Consider the following 20,945-nt stretch of genomic DNA (forward strand, 5'->3'; position numbering starts at 1 on the left):
AAATCTTTCTTTTCCAGTCCTTGAAAATAGCATATTTAAACAGCATTTATTTACTCTGCGTATGACGTTAACTGTGACTTTGTCCGCGAGACCGTGAATGATAAAATGCCCCACGACGCAGTTCATTACGTCTATCACGCCCTACAAGTATCGACGTAGATTACCTTGTAACAAAGGAAATCAGTCTAGCAAGTTAATTAGTTCCTGTTAAAATTAAATGAATCGATCGAGGATAGGAAGGAAGACTTACGCATACTCAATGTTCGTGGTCATAAGCAATAAATTGAGACTAGCATACTCTTCAGCATATTAATGAGGAAAGTTAACGGTGTTGTTAATTTATTTCGATTAATTTAATATTACAAATGTTGCTCGATTGTCAAATGCTTATGTTTACAAATGATTATGTATTCAATGTAGTAAATTCTTATGAGTTCTAAAATGTTCATTTTAAAGATTTTTTTATTATAATTTTTTTTCATTTAATATGAAGTATGATTCCACATTAATTCCTTCTATGTGAAATTATTTTTATATTAACAATAATTATTATTTTATAGCAGTGAGCTAAAACAGCAACAAGTATGTGTAATAAATTAATACTTTTGTTTAATGTTAATGACTGTCTTTCGTTTAAAACATATAGCTCTTCAAGTAGAAGAAAATAAGATTAGAAAAGGAAGATTTTACTCACAGATTATTTTGTTCTTTTTCTACTTCCCAATTTAATCATATTTAAGATTGCAATGAAAAATTTATTACACATCCATGTCTATAGGGTAAACTCGGGTAAGATGGCTATAGAGGAAAGATGGCCAACCCATGTTCATTCGATACCAGATGATGAGTTAGATTGATAGAACATGGATTGGCCATCTCTCCTCTATGGCCATCTTATCCGAGTTTATCCTATATGCAAAAAATTTCTCAACCCTATAGAATTATATTGATTTTTGTTTAATCGTTCGATTAATCTGGTCAAAGTCAACTCTACTAGCAAAAATGAATTGCTTCCATAAGATTCTTCTTTCCCCCAAAAAGCTTCTCGACAAATAAATAAAAACAACTTGATTCTTCTGATATTTATGAAAGAATAAGAAGAGACCTTCGATAAGATAGATTAAAATAAAGAAAATATAAATTTTAAAAGCATAATAGTTAAAACATTATACTTAATAAAAAATGCCTTTCTAAAACATTATATTTAAATTTAGCTTATCTTTCTCAAATGTCTATTTTTATTCTGCAGATTGTATAAAGCTCGAAATAGTTATGTAGGCATGTCTGTATTTATATATTTACAAAGGTTTTACAGACGAAGGAACGTTTATGCATATATACTTTTGATATTCTTAACATTCGAATGACCATATCGATAATTACGCCTACCCAGTGGTTTACATTGACCATTTTATTTTTAATACTGTTACATTCTCTAATTGAAAAACTCATACAGTTCTCACTAAAAACGTTCGCAATTATTCCACCGTCATTAAAGAAGAAAACGGGAAGATAGCGTCAGTGTTTTTGTAGTATAATCTAATTGTAAGAACTACAATTGAATAAACATCGATTCAATAAGGTGTCGAAACAATCATGCCGAGTTTGTGCATTACACAAATCAATTAAATCGTCTGCTCGAAAGAAAAACATTTGAGAAAGTAATTACTGATAGTATTATTATAGCTCACGTTAAATTAAGAACTGTTTCAAATATAGTAACAATTATATAGAAACGGACTTCTTCTCAACTGTCAATAAAACAAATTAATGTCGATGTCTGAAAGGGATGCCTCTCTGCAGAATCCCGCTGGTAATACTAGAAAGACACTTCTGAAAGATGTGTCGCATGTGAAAAAGATGCACAAAAGATAAAGACTGTATCTTCAAGGCCAGTAGAGCATATATCAATCGACTCCGTAAAGCTTGATTTTATATTAAAAAAAGAAAGTGAACCTCGATCGAGTGCGCGATCGACGTAAATCGCTGCGCCGCAACGATAGCACGGATGATCGCTTCTGCTTTACGCCACGTTGCCTAATACGAGCCTTAAACGATATACTGCGAAATATCCTATATATCTAGGAAGCGCCGCGTCTTTGACGTGATCGAACACACTCCTCCTTGCGCCTCTTTGCTCAAAGTACAGTCATGATAATCGGTTATTTTTACACGGAGACCTTCCTCACCACATGAAGTCCCTTGATAAGTTTAAGTTTAATTACAGTTATCCCTTCGATGGGGGAGGGGAAATAAAAAGATAAGCACTATTATTCCATGAACATATTTCTATTTATTACAGCCTTGCGAAAAGTGATAGATGAGAGAGATCGAAAGAAAAAGAAATAATAAACCAGGAAGCGAAAAGAGAATAGCATTAAGAAAAATATAAAATCAAGATAATGCAGATAAAAAAAAAGAAAATAACCCAGTGCCAAATCTTGCTCGTTGATCCAGATATTTTAATTACTGTAGCAAATAGAAACTCGTCCTGCATCGCTGACGCGTTTTATTAACTTATGGAAAAATAACGGAATATTCTTAATATTGCTCCTTGTTTGTTGCACAACAAAATTATATAAAACCGCGTTTATCGGTGTACCTGAGTGAATAGCTTGTTGTAGCCGGAATTGTGTTGATTGTACCCGATCATCGCCGGGATTCACCACCATGGATGCCAAGGTTGTTCTTCTGATGGTGTTTAATCTATCTTCGCTCCGATTCGGAGCCGAAATTTATCGGACTAATGCTCTAAGCTCTCGCTTAGGCCACGCTACCGCATGGCTGTCTACTATCGTCCAAAATGCTTGTCTATAGCGCATTGATATTTGAATTCACGCCGCTACGCCATGTTGAATGGCGCAGTGGCACAGGCTTTCGAATACGTTCCCTCAGGTACGTCGTATCTCAAGCTTTTTCCGCTTTCGTTTGCAAGCCATCCAAATACTTAATCTTGAATCTTGATCTATTTCTGAGAGATCGTCGTTATCACCCCATAATGATAAGCCACGATGCGTTCCGCGTTCATGGCGAATGATAAGAGATCCGATTCGAAATATTCACTTTTCTAAATGCCCTCTGCAAGATACAGTGTAAATTGGATTTAGATTTGAGTGGACCGTGAGAAATGTACAACAAAAAGAGATAATAAACAAGAAATATAAACGTAGATAAACCGTTATAGACGAACGCAGGCGTAATTTATCGAGGCACTCGCGTATATAAAAATCCACAGCATATGTACCAGTACTTGCCAGTATCCATAAGTTATGCGAGCGATGCAAAGAGAAGAAGCTGAGGATATTTTTCGAATATTCTACCACTTCTTGATGAAAAATTTTTTGAGATAATAAAACTAATTTTTGAATATGTACTTTCGACAATTTATTGTGTAAATGTTTAAGAAAACATTTACACAAACAACGAAAAGAATTTTTTAATTGGTTTTTCTCTTCAAATTACTTTGTGAATTTTAAACAGTTGAGGTCGCTTCCCTTTTTCCATTGTTTGTATATATAGTAAAGGATTTTATATTGTCTTGAAAATTCTACCTGTAATGGAAAATTTTCTGCCCAAAGTCCAAACGTTACCCAATTAGAAACGACTATTGTAGACAGAGTGCAGCAAATATCTAATGTCTTCGAAAAAGGCTAAGATTTTCAACTGAACAATTTATTCAGTAACAGATAAAAAGAGAAATGCTTCTTTTTTGTAGCCTTATTTTAGCAGACTAAGAATAAATACTATAAATTTGTCTTTGTTTATTTTTATAATTTTAATTTACATTTTTCTCAAAATTACATTTTTTTAAATGGTATATCTTAAAAATAATTAAATACACGAACGAATTTTATTATGTGTGCATGCTAGAAAAATGTTAGCCTTTAAATAAAAGTTTGCAAAGCTTTTTTTTCTTCAAAAAATAAACAAACAAGTTTTTCGAAAAATTCAAACTTCTTTTAAGATGCTATTATTTTCTTTATATTAAAATAAAATTTTTTTTATAATTGGTACATCTCTTTAGGTAAAGAATTTCTTTTAATTCGATTGCTTTTAATTAATTGGTCTTTTAATCAATTTAATATTAAAAGCGTTTTTTAAAACAGAATGTACATAGCAATTTATAACTTTAAAAGTATTTAATTTAGACACTTGCAGAAATTTTTAAATATAATTTACGTGTGAATAAATACGTATACGAGAGAAATCTCAATTTCCTATATTCAATAACTGTTTTTAAAAATATCTTAAAATTTGCTCTAAAAATCGCTTTTTAGATAGAAGTCTACTTTTAAATTTAGCACAGTATTGACTTCCAGATATATCTAAATATCTATATTGCGACACATACCGTCATATAAAAATGTATCGTACAATATTCTAAAATTAGGCAAGAAAAATGGAACCAAATCGGATCATTCCCTAAATCCACCCATTCTATCAGTTGACCTGGCCAAATTTGTTCGCAAAGACAGCTTGACAGAACTACGAAAAAGTTAATAACCACTCCCTAAAATTGTCTGTCCCATATTGGCCCCCCCAAAGTGTTATACACGTATATAAGCACGAAGCATCAATAAATTATACCGCAACGAGATATGAGATAGAAGATAAAAATACCTTATACATCAACGTTGACGATAATGAATAATAGATTGAATTACTAGGTTCTATCTATACTTGTAACAGGATATTCTAGTATAGAATAGTTTTACACTGTTAATTATTTCCTGATAAACTGTAATTATTATCAAAGTTTGTGGATAATTGTTATGGATAATTGAAATGTAATGATATGGATAAATTGTACCATTTTGTACCAAAGAGAGAAAGGCTATCAATTCACGGAAGCGTTATTTTTTTTACTAACTTTCTGTGATTTTCACGCAAAAATTGATAAAATTACATTAAAGTCTCATTAAAGTAATGTCACGTCGATAAGTCGGCTTCTGTTTGAGTAATCATGCAAAATTCGCGAGTTAACGTGAGTTCAATCTATCATTTCTGTATAACTCAACTGATATAAAATTTTATTACTTGAAGCACGCGATCAGTGTCTGTTTCATTAAAATACTCATAGCAATCGTAATCAATTGGAAACACTGGTTATGCAATTCGATAATTTTATTAAGTTTACGTTTTATGCAAACATTATATGTCGCAACAGGATTCTGTATGTCGATCCCGCCAAAGCGAATTATTTAACCTAATCGCTTTCATTATGGAAAATATCAAAGACACTAACATTACGCTACAAAAAAAATAAGAAAGTAATGTATAAATCTCCAAGTATCTAGAATTTTTTAAACAAAACACTCTTGTATGTCCTACATTGCCTCCTCATATTTAAATATTATATATATGATAAAAAATTGTTCCGAAAAGATATACCTAATGCAAATTTTAATTCCAATGTAATGTAGTGAACAAAACTTAAGATCATTTTATTCGTCACAAATGAAAGTCATTAGTAATTAAAGAGAATCAGTCTTATTCTTGAGAACTTATAGTTCTACAAATTTACAATAATTTTGATGATTGTGAATCGCTGTGAGTTTGAGACTAATCGTCAAGTGAATAGAAAGATAAATTTTTAGCGCGACGCAAAGTTCTTCAAATTGGTTGAGATTCACAATGGTGTTGTTCTATTTGTGAGTCAATCGTCCGTAGTTTTGACGACAAACTTTTCAATTAGTCTCCGTAATAGCTAAAAAGTCTTCAAGATAGACGAGCTCGGATGTCGTTTTCGATGATGCTATATACTTACGTAAATTGACTTTTTACATACTTTGCAATTTTCAATTTTTTAAAAGATCGATTATTGGAAAATTTTAATTAGACAGACAAGAAAATTGTGCGCAATTGGGGTGCACGTGTATAATTCCGATATTAAACAAAGGTCTTTGGGGCAAATCATTTTAAAATCCAGTATTCCAATAGCTATTCGACTTAGTTTCTTTGTTGCAATGAAAATCATTGCATAAACTACAATATATTGTAACGAACTTCTATAAATATTTAGATTTGAAAAAGAACTATTTATTCGTATCATACAAAATAAATGTTGCTTTGTTATAAATAGAATGTATTTTCTTCAAATGGATGAAAGCGACCAAGCGACTAACTTTACAGTGCAAAGTTCTCTAATAAAACTTTGTTTTACATTATAAAATTCTATTAAAATAAATATACAGTTAAAATAAACCGTGCTACTTTTTAACCGATATATGAACCAGATGCATTAAGGAATTGAGAATTTAATTTACAGTAATTTTTCTATAATATTCCAAAGGAGAAGGCTTTCACGTTTTTCATTACTGAACATGCCGCACCTTTGAAAAAAAGAGACAATACTAATATACAATTAGTGTGAAAAAGTAAAAATTGGATTAGCTGTGAAGTAACCATAGAAGAGGATTACATCGAGCGTTGTTGCACGCAATTCCCCGATCACCTCATCTATCTGGATAATTAATTAATCTACAAAAATAACTTCGCAAATATTCTCGTTATTAGCTTCGTCAGTCAATCGAAAGTGGAACTCGAGGAAACGCGAAATCGACTCTTGAATTATCAACTTCACTCCTAGATAATCGATACTGATGACCCTCTTAGAAATCCGTGTCTTTGAATTCGTCCAATTGAAATGTCGACGTACACTCGATATAATAATGAAAAATTACAAATGATATAAACTAAAATAAGAGAGAGAAATATATATATAAATTTGCTCAAAGTTCCATAAAATCACAAAAGGTCACTCGACGAAAGACCAGAGAAAAATAAAAGAAAAATCTATATGCTGTCTGAAAATATATCAAAGAATCTACAATATTTCTATCAGTACAAAAAGTTTTATAATTTTTACACAATGCATGCTCCATTTACATGCTGTACCCCTTTTTTACAAACTTAATCTTCGGTTAAACAAATAGAACGAGTAATAACAGTCATAATCTGCGTCTGTGAACTTAATTTCTAGCATTCTTCTAAATCGTTCGAAGCTTATTTTCTTTTCTTTTCGATAACCCGATGCGAAATATCAGACCAAAACCAATTACCTCGCAGATCGATAAGACATCTTTCTCTAAGCCATTACACCTTCATTAATCTTTAAAAATAATTCCCACGTGAAACGTCAGCAAAGTGGTAAGTTAACAATATTACATGATAGATAAAATCCATTTCGCAAATCGAAATTTTTCATCGTGACCCACGCTAAAGTCGCTAAACTGATGATACACCACAGCACCGTGGCGCTTGAAAGCAGGTCAACGACATCGTGCAACCTCGAGTGCAGTTACCACATTCCAATTCGCTGGTCGATCGACAAAATAGCACCGATCGCGGCCTTATCAATTTTCACCTGCGGTTGCCTGCGTTCGTCCTGTTATTCTCAATCCTATATATCAGTTCACACTGTACCCTTTACGAACCTTCTCCTACAACTAGAAAATCCTATCCAAGCACCAAATATATCACGTTTTCTCATCTTGACAACCCTTTCTTTTCCTCGACATGAAGGGGCTTGTTTCAAAAACTACTAAACTTGCGCACCACGCGTGTCCGCGCTCTTTTTAATATACGACCACTACGGTATCACTATAACTGTACTCAGTTATTTAAAAGAAATTCGACCGTGAAGAATTTCAAGAATTTTCTTCGATCGCGATTGAAAACGAAAAATCACCCCCCCTAAACGCGACCGCTTTGCATCACGCTTGTTCGCGGCACGCTATATCTTTCACCCCCGCGAGCTTTCACTGGCTGACGAGCCGTCACGTAACGGTAGACCGCGAGGGCGATAGTCGGAGGGTGCTGCACGGACTGATTCTACATGGTCCTTGCGACCGTGTGCGCCTTCTGGCCGGGTCGCAGTTTCTCTGGCAATGCCATTTTGTGACTCGTCCGTACGCGGGCGCCACTGGAGAACGGTCGGACGACACCCCCGTTACTATATCGATCCGGGGGGTGCTTCGTTCTCAGCACCGCTCCGCCGCGCCGCGTCCTCCTCCGCGCAAACCACCCGGAGTGCGACCCGCACGACAACGGCCAGGCCACTGCACCCTGACGGCAACGTGTCCTACCCGGTGTAACGTGCATACAGCGTCGCTCAAGAATAACCGACTGACCGTAGGGGGTCGAATTGCCGAACGTATACACATCACACAATCGCGTAAGCGAGCGAAAATTTATTTGAGGGAAAAAATTCCGATCTTTTTCTTCTTACATTTATATCTATTTCTAATTAATATCATGTGACATTTCTAATATAGCCAAGTCAACGAAATTACTCTAGATATAGCAAGTCAATAAAAATATAATTGACACAGCTATTCGGTATAATAAGTTAATATTTTCTCTATTTCTATTTCTAAAGGGAAAATTTTAAGTTTCTCTTTTTGCACAGTTATGAAGAATTATGTTCAATATGGTGTGGAAATGAATCTTGCATGGTGATAACACGTGATGAATAACACACGTAGCATTCTCTTATCGAGCTTGATGCTAATATGTCGCCCAGCTGATCGCTTTTATTATCTTTAGCGTTATATTGGAGCAAAGCAATGCTGATTTCTTTTTAAAATCAATCATTTTTATTCACGCCATGATCGCGTATAAGTGTCCCATATGTTATAAATAGGGGGATTTGCAGATAAAAAAGATTATTGCTCTTATCTCGATCAGTGTCGATCCACGTGCATCCTTTGTACTATGTATATCGTCTATTATGCTACTGGTTCGATCACGAATCATCAATCAGTTTTTCCGATTGCAACCAACAATAAACTTTGTATAAACATTGTTGCTCCAATATTTCAAACTACGCTATAAAGAATTATGCAAATAATAACATTTTTAATTAGTAATTAATTATTTCCACATCTTGTGAGAGAATATTTTATGCATAATTGTCATTCATGTATACAATAAATAACTTTGCTAAATAACTTTGCATGTCTTTCGAATGGTATATCAATTAAAAAAATTATAATATTAAAAATAGCTTGTAAAGAATTACAAATTACTTTCTGCAGTCGGTTTCATTCGATTGCAAATCTAGGTCATCTATATAGGTCACGCAGGGTGCGTGTGCGCGTGCCGCCCCCTTTTAGTCTACTGTCCTTCGGTTCTGCAGTCTAAATTGCAGTCAACTCTAAAGGTTACTGCAGATATCACTTTATTCTTATTCTTTTTCCCTGTTTCATTATTTCCGTTGTTTAAAGTTGCCGCTTCTAGATCTATAGAGAGCCGCTTACTATACTCTTATTTTATTTGTGTAATTTATAGATAAATTTAAATTTCAAATTTTGTATAGATTTGTTTTATTAAGAAAACGTAAATTTAAAATTATTTGATTGTTTCGCAGATAAAAAAGTACGAGAAGTCCAGGACACCCTATAGACACATGCGGGGTAACGGCTTCGATCTCGAAATCGCAGTTCATAAATAAATGATCGGCGAACTATACGAGCGTGACGGCAGCTCCTTTCATCGCGGTCACGTGGCACAAAAATAAAATTTAAGTGCATTGTGCTTGCAAAGATAGAACGCGCATGTGCGCGATACGAATTGGTACTCGCTATTACAAACATTTATATCCATAATACGATTTTACGAATAAATAGCATTTTCCAATAGAAATATCGGACTGTTAAATAAAGTATCTCTTAGATATTATCGATCCGTTTCACGCATGCGGTTTCTGTTTCATTTTATAATAGAATATCCTCAAACTGATATTTTTACTCAGTAAGTCTTTATTCATATTAAAATTTTAAATCCTGATATTCTCTCAAAATATAAGAAATCTATCGCAAGATATTTTGTTATAATTACGAGAATTTTAAATCGATCGAAGGTAGTTGCTGTTTCAGAGATTTTCGGCTCTATTTTAATATCCAGTCGCTTTGCCTCGAAAATAGATCTGTTGCCCGTTAAATATCACAATAGCATGCCCAAATCGCCTCGTTAACTCCGACATAACAATTAGAAACATTATAAACATGTTTTACCCTTCTTCTTCCAAAAGGCTTGTAATGCTCCCGCCTCATTGGGCGCCGTAGATGTGCCATCTTGAAAGACAAGAAAGTTGATATATGGTAGATCGGGGTGCACCAAAGATATTCCGATGCACGTTGTCACCAAAGAGAAGAAGGTATCGGTCACGCGCGTCTCCAGTCGACTGGAGCAGTTTTCGTCAGCTTCGCGAGTCCGGCAACTTCCGACACGAGATTCGTCGAGTTCTGGTTCGGTGCCGCATTTATCACGACCTATCGTTTGTCTTCATTTAATTTACTCGACACAAATACACGACACACATACGTTCCATGTGGAATAGAAATAGGACCGTCCGTCAATTCAGACACTCAATTAAAGATTTAAGAAACAAAGTTATCGCTTTTCGCAATAATTGGTGCATGGCAGTTTTTTACGATTATTTAAAAATTTGTGATTGATGGAATTGTTTATTGGATTGCACAAATTTTACTTTGTATACATATATACTATATGCATTTGACATTATGATAATATTTGCATTCATTATGGAATATATGAGTAATTCTTTTTTTATCTGTAATCAAATTTATAATGTATTTTAATTACTTAAAATTTATGAAATTCTGCTTAATATGATATAAATGGATTCTGAATTTATCAGGTTTTTCTTATTTTGCACTAAATACCAAATTAAACTTTCAAAAACGTCCTCATTTTAAGCTTCTCGTTTTAATACTCGTTTAAAGTAGCCAATAATATAAAATTACCTAGTGATATAAATGTAACTATGTATGTATATTCGATATTCAAATTTTACTGATTGTGAGTGACGTTATACTTTTGAGAAAATAGATAATATCTAGTGCTATGCTATGCCTTCTGAAAATTGGAAACTGCTGCTTTAGAATCGTCCGATCTTTGGATCGATGCCGACAAGTTAGTGTAACAGTCTGTGACATCTTCAAGAGTATATCAGACACATAAATCTCTAGCCCTGACCTTGACTCATCAGCACCAATTTTTAGCATCAAAGATAAAACTTGTGAGACAGTGATAAAATTTGCAATTATTAAAAAATTGCATTTTGAGTTATATAAACCGATTAAAACTCTTACCTCTAATTTTATGGAGCAAAACAGCAGATTAAATCAAATTAAAGATATTGATAGTTATGTGTTTCGAATTAACTATATTTGACTACATAGACATTTTTATCAAATTTCAAGACTATTTTGCTAAATAATGACCTGTTAAAAATAATTATAATTTTATAATAAATGATATATATCGGTTTCTAATTATTCTTAGAAATTCAGAAATCTGGCCGTAAAATCATTGCAATCCACAAGCACTTCTGAGAAAAGTTAATCTTAATAAACGCGGTGATTAATCACTGTACGCACCGACACACGAGGTCCTCGATCAATCTACCTATCAATAAACTAGTTTTTAATCATGCGCGACACGTGAAACTTCAACTCCACTATATTAACACCAAATCGATCACTTTGTTACCCAACTGCAACGTTACAAAAGTCACATGCTCATTTCCCAGAGGGCTCTAGAACCCTGATCAAAAGCGACATACTCGAAGTTATCGCATCGACGGAAAACCGGTTTGCGATTTTCAAAAAGCGTTTTCTCTTTCGAGTTGCAGATCCGATCTATTGCATGGATGATTTTTAAGTTCCGGTGCGAGACGAGCTCGGTGTGAATGTGCTGGTGATACTGGTGAGTCGAGGAGCTTTTAGAACGCACCGCGACCTCCTCCGCTATAAATAAAACGGCCGCCACACCGAAAACTCTGCCAGCGAGACGAGTAACGTCGATTCGCCGTAATTTTCCTTGTAGAACTTCGCTAAAATTTTCCGGGAGTTAGCCGGAATAAATCGTGTCACTTCTTCGGATACTGAACGTATTGATTTGCATGCCAAAAGATATCCTTGATGTCTTCTCTGTGTGTGTTCTGAATTATTCATATCACATCATCTGCAGTGTCTTGTCTACGTCAAATAATATAATTACTAGAATTTTTATAAATATTTATGATTTATTTCTTCATTCCGTTCCTAAATGGTCCTTCTGTAAATCTTGCTGAAAATCCTCAGCTAATCTATTTTTAACAGCTAACTTATTTTAGAGTTTCATAATTATTTTTGTGCCATTAAAGTTGTACTTCCTAGAACTGTTTTGAGTACTCTATTGCCAGTTGGCTCGTCAATAGTGAATTTATATGGATCTTGGTAGAAATAATATAAATTTTTTTTGTATATTAAAATATTTATTTAAAAAAATTAAACTTTACAGCTTCGAGATAAATCTTCTTTTCTTCAATGTTTTAAAATTGCAACTTCTTTTTATTAAAGCACATCAAAACCTACAAGTATCATAGAGCAATTAAAAGAGATAAAACTAAAAGAACAATGTTGATGATATGAAAAATTTTTAAATATATTTCATGATATTAATTAGAAGCGTTACATAGAAGTATTATGAAATCGATCAACATTAAATTTCTTCTTCATAGATAAACTTTTTATACTTTCCACCTTTCTTCTTTTCCTTTTAAACGTACGTTTATGCATGATGAAGCTAACAGAAGAAAACTAAAGAAGAAAACAATAGATAATGAATTTGTCTGTTTCAAGATCTGTTGAAATATTATCTTAGTTAGGTAACCAAATAATATTTGAGATAACTGTAGAAGTGTGTCGTGCCAGCAGCTACATTGGTAGTAACCAGACCTTCTGTACTAACAAAAAGACGTGCTACCCTCTGTTTTATCGACGGATGTTTGTACAGTTCTCGTCTGAAAACAACATTTTGCTCAACCTTGTCAGATGTCTGCACCATAACTTTACACCAATTTAAATTTACATCTGCACACAAGGTCACTGTTGACTTTAATTACTATTATAAAAAAAGAGAGTTATAAAGCTATATGTATTAGTAGTATAAAATATAAAATTATCCATTATTGCGCCAAATAGGCTTGTGCCTATTAGCTATAATTTATATTTGTTTCTAATAAAAAAAAATTTAATTTACATTAGCAATAAAAACAATATCCTATTGTTGAAATAAATATTTTATCATCGTTTAAGTAAACATCTTCTTCCAAGTTTAATTAGTTAATTAATCAAACCATTTATTTATAAACAATTCTTTAACACAAGTAATTCTTTTAAATTATTTTCAAAATGTGAAATCTCTGTGAATAACAAGACAGATGATAGTTCAACATTTTTTGGAAGTAGTCGAGAAAGATCGGAACCGGATTGTCTTTTGTTTATGCATACAGTTTTATGAGGTCAGATCTCTCTCAAGTGCAGCGACAGAAAGTTAGTTCATCAATATTATAAACCCGATTCTCGAGAATGCAATTAAAAACTCTTCTGCTCATTAAAACCGTCTCATGAATAATAAGACATTATCTCTTCATTTAAAGCGCAAACGAATCATTAAAAAGCTTTTTTTCCTAAAAGCTTCTTTTTCCTCTTTAGATTTTGTTTCAGAGAGACAGTTTCTGCAACGTGCTGTTTGAATAATGTGGACGCTGTCGTCGAGGAAAACGTCTCTCTTCAGGAAGAATCGATGTCGCGCTAAATATACGGAGCCGAAAGTCTTTGCTTAACAGCCGGATGAACAGGCGCGCGCCTCCTCTTAGGCGCTGATATGTTTCCCGCTTTAATTATTCAGCGTCCCAGCATTTCCGCTGGTATTTTCGTTGCCGTACACCAGCCGCGTGCGCGCACATTAAACGAGACGCCGGGTATTATAGTACGATAAGATTTACTGGTAACCCGGCTCTCGTACTACACGAGCACAATGAGATGTTCATAGCGAGAAGATTTTGTCGTGACAAGTGTTAAAATAAATAATCACGTTCTTCTTTATTATCAAATAATTATTTTTTTTTCTATTTGCGTAGCAAATTACAGAAAAATTAGTGAAGTCTCTCTTTTAAAAGAGAGAAAATCTCGTTTCTAACATAAAATACATATGATAAACATAAAAATATAATAAATATGTAAAGAAAAAACCCTTCCGCGAAAAAATTGAGATTTTCTTTCATTATCGATTAATTTTATATCTAGCAACATTCACGAGTCCAAGAGAAAAGATTAGGACTAACGAGCTCGTTCATCTTCACTGCATATGCTATTCGGTCGCGTTGTTAGCGCGCACCTGCACCTGCTTTGCTTCTCCTTCACGGAGTTACATCATCGCCGCCGTCGCTTCCGGAAATGTAGGCCGCTTTGACACGTTGCTCGAGGCAGATTTAGAATTCCGTCTGGCCCTACGACGCGCGTTTCGCGCGTGCTGCGAGCGGACTCTCTTTTGAGTTTTTCCAGGGCGGCACACGAGATCAGGCACCTCGCGCGCTTTCGTGACACTCGCAGCTGCAGCAGCACGCGCGCGCGAGAGAGAAAAAGGTCGAGCCGCAAATTGTTCTCTATTGCGGCAAATTAACGGACGATCGCTATCGAAAACCTGAAATTATTCTTTACCCGGTTGCGTGCTTCTGCGACCGATAATATGCGAGTGGCTCTAAAGTTTTCTAGATCGAGAAAAATGCCTAACACATCATATTTGTCTACTATTTTAACCCCTTATTACCCTAATTTGTAGGAATATAAGAACACGTAAGAAATAATATTTATAATGTTATATTTTACATATCTACCAATGACTATATGCCTATTTTTCAGTCTCGTCATATTGTTCAGTGTTGTAATGATCTATGTACAATTGTATTTGAAGAATTAAATCACAAAGAGTTGTTAAAAGATTACATATCTCTCCACAATTAAAATCTCACCCGCAATTTTGACTTTACATCGCAACAGCTAAAATACGTATGTGTACATTGTGATATTTATAGCTTCATCTTTTCCGGTTACTATAAACGGAAACGATGCAGGCCGAGAAGCGACGAGCAAACTTGTCCTGATGAACACGAGTGCATAAGGTGCTAAATTCGCCGTAGGGCGGCAGATGGCAGACACCTGAGTACCCTTCGCCGAAAGTTTCGGCGCAGGGAGCCGATAAAATCGGAAGGATCCTCATAATATGTCGTGGTTGCGAGCCCAAGTGCGCACGATTGTTACTTTACTTGTGGTCCAGCCAAAGGATGCGCCACGTTGCAAAGAGGCGAATCAGACGCGCCTCAATGTGCGACGGCCTTGAACCGACAACGAAGACGGCGACACAGATATAGTCATGAAGACGAATTAGATCCAATCGAACGATTAAGGACGACCGACAACTGCTCGAGGACTCGGTTACCGCACAAAGATAGCGTAACTCGAGTCGGCAATACTCGACGAAATTGTAATCGGAGATGTGATCAGAACTCGATTATCGTTTCGAGCACGATGGTGAAATTAAAGGAGATCGCTGATCCCCGTTGCATCTGCGAGAAGATCAGGAATGCATTCGGATGCAAATGAAAACGGGTACAAGAACGCAAATGAACGCGTCGAATTGTGCATTGTGATTTCCATCATGGGGAATACTTCACACCTATTCCATATTCAAGTATACAAAGCTGTAGGGAAGATATATGTTTGGGAGAGCTAGAAAAATATTTTATATATATTCTGAAAGTATTTAGAAGCAGCATACAAAAGATTTGCAAGTATAAACATTCCATAAGCTGATGCATGTATTAAAATAAAAAGAGAAAGGTATGTGCCGTGTGTGCATGTGTGATGTGATTATCTGATTCTCCTTAAATAAAACTCACGGTTGCCTTAAATAAATTTCTAGCTTAAAATAAATTTGTAGATCAAAAGATAGTATTCCCATTTTCTCTTCTCTCGATCTCTGCTCACAGTTCCCACAAGACCCTTATAGATTCCTCGTGGCTTCAAATCTTGCTACAATGGATAAATAATCGTTCTCCCAATATCCGTAACGTATTATCACGCATAGGGAAACGATAGGAGTCATTTATTCATGATCACAGATCTGACGCCGAGGAATAGCCGCGCCGCGAGAGAAGCTATACGGATAATTTTCCTTTCTCGATAAAGGCCCAATTTGTGGGTCACCGTTATGCCGCGTCGGGAGCGTATATGGAGCCGGTGCTTTCGGCGTGGCATTGCCGTGGATAATGTGACTTGTGGACTCGTACCGAGAGGTGGGAGTCGACCCGATAATTACGCTGGTCGTTGCTCTAGGCGCACGGCATACCGGCCTGTTAAAAGCTACGTGTGCACGCTCTTAGAAATAAACGTGTCGTGCATTTTACAGCCGTGCTCTCTCTCTCTCTCTCTCTCTCTCTCTCTCTCTCTCTCTCACCTACTCTCGTAATACGATTCGTACACTAAGCACACGTCTCTAATGACGCAACAATTTCTTAGATTCGAGAAAATACACTTGACGTGCACGAGTTGCTAAAAATCGCCGGGTTTTCACGCGATCACATAATCACGATCTCCGTGAAAAAGTAGAAATAAAATGCATCACTTAAGCGAATTTTCCCATTTGGGGAAAATAAAACTGGAATGATAAAATCGAATTAATTTGTTCCTTATAGTTATTTCTTCTTTTTTCCTAGAAAATGATATCTATTCGACTTGCAAGCTTAAGCGAATTTTCCCATTTGGGGAAAATAAAACTGGAATGATAAAATCGAATTAATTTGTTCCTTAGTTTCTTTTCTTCTTTTTTTTGCTGGAAAATGATATCTATATTCGACTGTAATATCACGTATTTCGGATTTAACAGATATGACTAATTGTAAGACATGGCTAAAGAATAAGAATCAAGAGGCGGGTTCGGATTGAGGTGCGTCATGCGTTTTACGTGCCGCATTTACGTCTCAGCCGGCACACCCGCTACACCAATACGCAGATTTCGTTGGTGCGCGCACACGAGAGGTACATACGAGTGTACGAATAGTAGGATACAGTCCAGCTTTCTCTTTTTATAGCCCTCTAAGCAACGACTCCGCCTCCGTGGCGAGCTTCACACAAAAGCCGTCGTGAAGTCGTGAACTGTTGTTGCACGAACATATCGCCCACGCGCTAGTGGGTGCACACGCACTAATGCGACGCACACACATAAATGCTTAGAAGGTACAACCTCTGCTGGGATATTCGGAGGTATGAGTTTCTAAAAGATCTACCTGAACGTATACCATATCGAGACTGGATGTAAAAACACCGTCAAGTGAAAAAATTATTCCTTAAGACTCTTATCTCATTATTTTCTTGCAAGTATCAAAGATAATAAAACAATAGAGTTATGATTACTATTTTTGCGCTAACTATAGTATATGATTCTAAATGCAAATCAAAATAACATTGTTAAAATTACAACATTTGTAAAAATTAATAATTAAGTTATTTCATAATCATAACTTGATATTTTGAAAATTTTGTGTTTTTTTCTACTTTGTACCTCTTAGCGAGAGAATCTCTTTCACATCTCATTAACTCGTGTTTAGACTCTAATCGCTGTCGAAGTTCTCCTTATGAAATACAAACCCGCGCCTAAGTTATAGTACTTCGTCCAAATGGAACCGGCTGATAAGCATCAACTACTTGAAACTGGTCCTGACAGCGTGATGAAGAAACATTCCGTCGGAGTTTAAATACTTATACTTAATCAAATTTCGTTACTGTCGAACGTAATTCTTTAGCTTGAAACTTGATACAAAATAATAACTTTAGGTATTGTATGCATCGAAGAAAAACGTATTGAAAATCACACACGTTTATCAGAGTAAAAAATATCGTTATATATAGCGTATTGCGTTAAAAAGCGAAATATGGTTGGTAATGGCGCGACGTTCACGCCCGTTTCCTTTCAATTTCTTGGCACCCGCAAAGTGACGCGCCAATGTACCGGATAATAACGTTATTATCGACACGGTGAGGCTAAAAAGCGACGTATGCAAGAAATCGCTTCAGAGAATCTTGGGTACTCGAAATCCGTTCGATATCCATTACTGTAAGTGGCGCGAGTACTCGGACACGCGCGCAGTACAAATTACTTCAGCAATCGCTCCGGGTGTTTATAGTCATTGGCACGTAAGTGCCATACACGTGCCCGATCCGTTACGCGTGCGTGTAAGCACGGTGTACGTACACGACAAATGCGTATAATACATGTACGTGCGGCAGTTGCCGTTAGTACTCGCGAGTCGCGTTGCGTTGCGTAAGCGAAAACTTCGACTGTAATGCCTTCTAGTTTTCCTCTCTACCTCCTGGACGTTTCACCTCGCGATATTCTTTATCAGAATTAGAAATTGCCTTCACCCGTTAGAAAGTCCGACAAAACGTTACGTATTTGTTGTTCCAGATTGCGCCATTCGTAAGCTTTCCATTTATGTTACATAAAAACGTTTATCGGTAAAAAAAAAAAAATTATATTGATCGTGTGCGTATTTAAATTTTTAATGGATGCATTAGTGCGCCACTTTGTGAATGTCAATAATCTGCAAAAAAAAATAAAAGACAAGTAGCTAGATTAAATATTAATGCTGATAACATTGCTCGCGCGATTACAACGAGTATTACGATAACGACGCATGTATTATCTATTCTTTGCTACTGACGTACCTACGTGCTTTGTGCGAGTAAAGATTATTTCATATTTTCTCGGAATGTATGCAACGCAAGTTCAAGTGTATGATAAAATATATTTACCGAGAAATAAATGTCCGCGTTTATATTTTTATCGCGAATATAATTATTTGAATGTTATTTTTTTTATACATTTTTAAAATAATGTAATGCATGGTTATAAAATATTTTATCTTTCTTGATCATTAACTACATGCTAAGTGTTATACCTATTTGTGTATTAAATAATTATTCAAAATTTTGTTGGCCTGTATTAAAATCTTTTCCTTAAAGATAAATTTATTTTTAAAAATTTTAATCGCTATGCCACATTAATTATGCGACAGTATCATTTCTTTCGTTCATCTCACCGACCGATCGTAAATATCATGTAAATGCCTGCAGCGTGTGCAAATATACGAATCAACCTTTAATAATAATTTAATCGAACGTCGCGTCCGCCTTTTGCGCACAAACGAACCTTGTTTGTCTGGTGGCCGTCATTATGCGCAACCTAATTACCGGCCAATGATTTCATGGAACGCCATTCGAAATCCAATTGACGAGATGTCCGCGCGATTGGCGATTCACCGACGAATTAAACGCTCGCGTTGCTGATCGTCGGGGCATTTACATATTTAATGCCAAGGACTTGCCGTGAATTATGCCCGATACGTGGGCAACGCCTACGGGTACGCGCGTTTTACATATTTTCTTGTAAAATTTCAATTCAATTCGCCAAGTATACAACTAGACGGATGAACTTAACAGTATCCTTCTCTCTGAAAGTTCCGTTAAAATTTCCTACTCTGCGACTTAAGATTGAGAGTGCCCAAACATATTCGATGTAATACATATGTATATATATGTATAAAGATAATTTAACATTAAAAATAATATTGAAATTTCAATATTGAGGTATGATCTCTTATTACAGGAATATAAACGTTTGTTGCGCTACAAACGGCAGAATCGCAGATTACTGTAATGAAATCACTATAGAGTTGAATGGGAAACATGTCTCAATGACCTGAGACTCCTCGAGTGTATCATCGCAGAAATATGTACATGTAATACGATGGCACTGGGTAATGACGATGGACAAAGTCATCCCATCGCCAGGAATGACGAGGCAATTTTATATCAATTCTATTTACAGATTGACGAGCGCGTCAATCGATCCGTCTGACAATGCGGCTCGCGTTCTATCGTTTGTCAACAGAATTGTCTCGCTGCCACGAAACTCGACAGCTTCATCGGGCGGCGTGCGAAATCCGGTTACATTTATTTTCGGCGGCCACTTCATTGCCGCTCATTACACGAAACATCTGCCCGAATAATCAGAAGCAGACGTTTTAACGGCAATTTTGCTTCTGTATGCTCCTCTTGCGAATTTCAAAGCATAATATTTCTTTGTCATTAGTTTTTTCCTCGAAATTTTCGCTAAGGAAATTGTGAAAGAATATAATACTACGGGATATATAATGGTCAAATGCTCTACATTTTCGTAGGTACGAAATACGTCGAGTACCCGGTTTTCATGTGATGAACTACGAATATATAGGTCAGTACATCATAATATACAAAAAGTAAAGCCATTAATTCTCCATTTCTTCCCGCTGGATCAGTCTTTAGTTCTATATAATAAATAATGTAATTAAAGAGCCCTTAGTAATTAAACGATATTATATTAAGCTTGTGTTTCTTCAAATGTGAAAAATTTTAATGCCGCCGCGGAGAAACCGCAGAAGCCATTTAAAAAGACTGTGTAACGTACTGAGGTTTGCTGCAAACATTTTGCAGACTAAAAAATACGTTCTAAATATGTTCTAAATGTATAGATTTTAAAATAATAAAGTTTATCATAACATTTGAAATAATTAAAAAATATGTTACTATCTCATATAAAAAAATTGAAGTATTTAACTTTCTGAAGAAAAAACCCAGATTAAAATATATTACTTTTGATACGCTCCGTAAATTGTAATATTACATTAATGACGCAAAAGTATTATATTCTACTAGTTATACATGTTGAGCAAGCTTACTGAATCACTTGGAAGTATAAAGCTGTATTAGGCTGCATCACGAAGGTAACGTCGACGATGGGTACGCCCACGCGCGATATAACATAGAGGTAGATAATAAATCCATTGAATCGTGCGCGGATGATGCGGAGCATGTGTAAACTGTAAGTGCGTCGGAGGATTAGGTATACGCGACAGCCAGTACAGGTACTTAATAGTCGCTTTGGAGAAAGCTTTAAACGAGAACCAGACTCAGCGTCGTTGCTGTCGCGGTAGCGCGATGCTTCGTCTCATTAAAATTATCGTAAATTACCCGTTACGTGCATTTAGATTTGTAAGC

General features: G+C 35.5%; 1 protein-coding gene across 15 annotated transcripts in view; it reads right to left on the reverse strand.

Moving 5' to 3' along the window:
* The window catches only part of Ca-beta (Calcium channel protein beta subunit), a 97,536-nt gene that overhangs the window by 20,569 nt on the left and 56,022 nt on the right, over positions 1–20,945 (reverse strand). Inside the window, exons 1-2 of one of the 15 annotated variants that reach the window (XM_071778370.1) lie at positions 11,406–11,728; positions 10,017–10,274 (exon numbers count right to left, since the gene is read on the reverse strand). The exons of 10 other annotated variants lie outside the window; for them this stretch is intronic. In XM_071778370.1, coding sequence (XP_071634471.1) covers positions 10,017–10,076 — 60 coding nt within the window. In that variant the 5' untranslated portion in view covers positions 10,077–10,274; positions 11,406–11,728. Of the gene's footprint in view, positions 1–2,602; positions 3,079–7,425; positions 7,888–10,016; positions 10,548–11,405; positions 11,729–20,945 lie in introns of those variants that run through there. 4 more of the 15 variants (XM_071778373.1, XM_071778374.1, XM_071778375.1 and 1 more) reach the window with 4 other exon arrangements.

Source organism: Temnothorax longispinosus, chromosome 5 (genome assembly GCF_030848805.1).
Source record: "Temnothorax longispinosus isolate EJ_2023e chromosome 5, Tlon_JGU_v1, whole genome shotgun sequence".
NCBI lineage: Eukaryota > Metazoa > Arthropoda > Insecta > Hymenoptera > Formicidae > Temnothorax > Temnothorax longispinosus.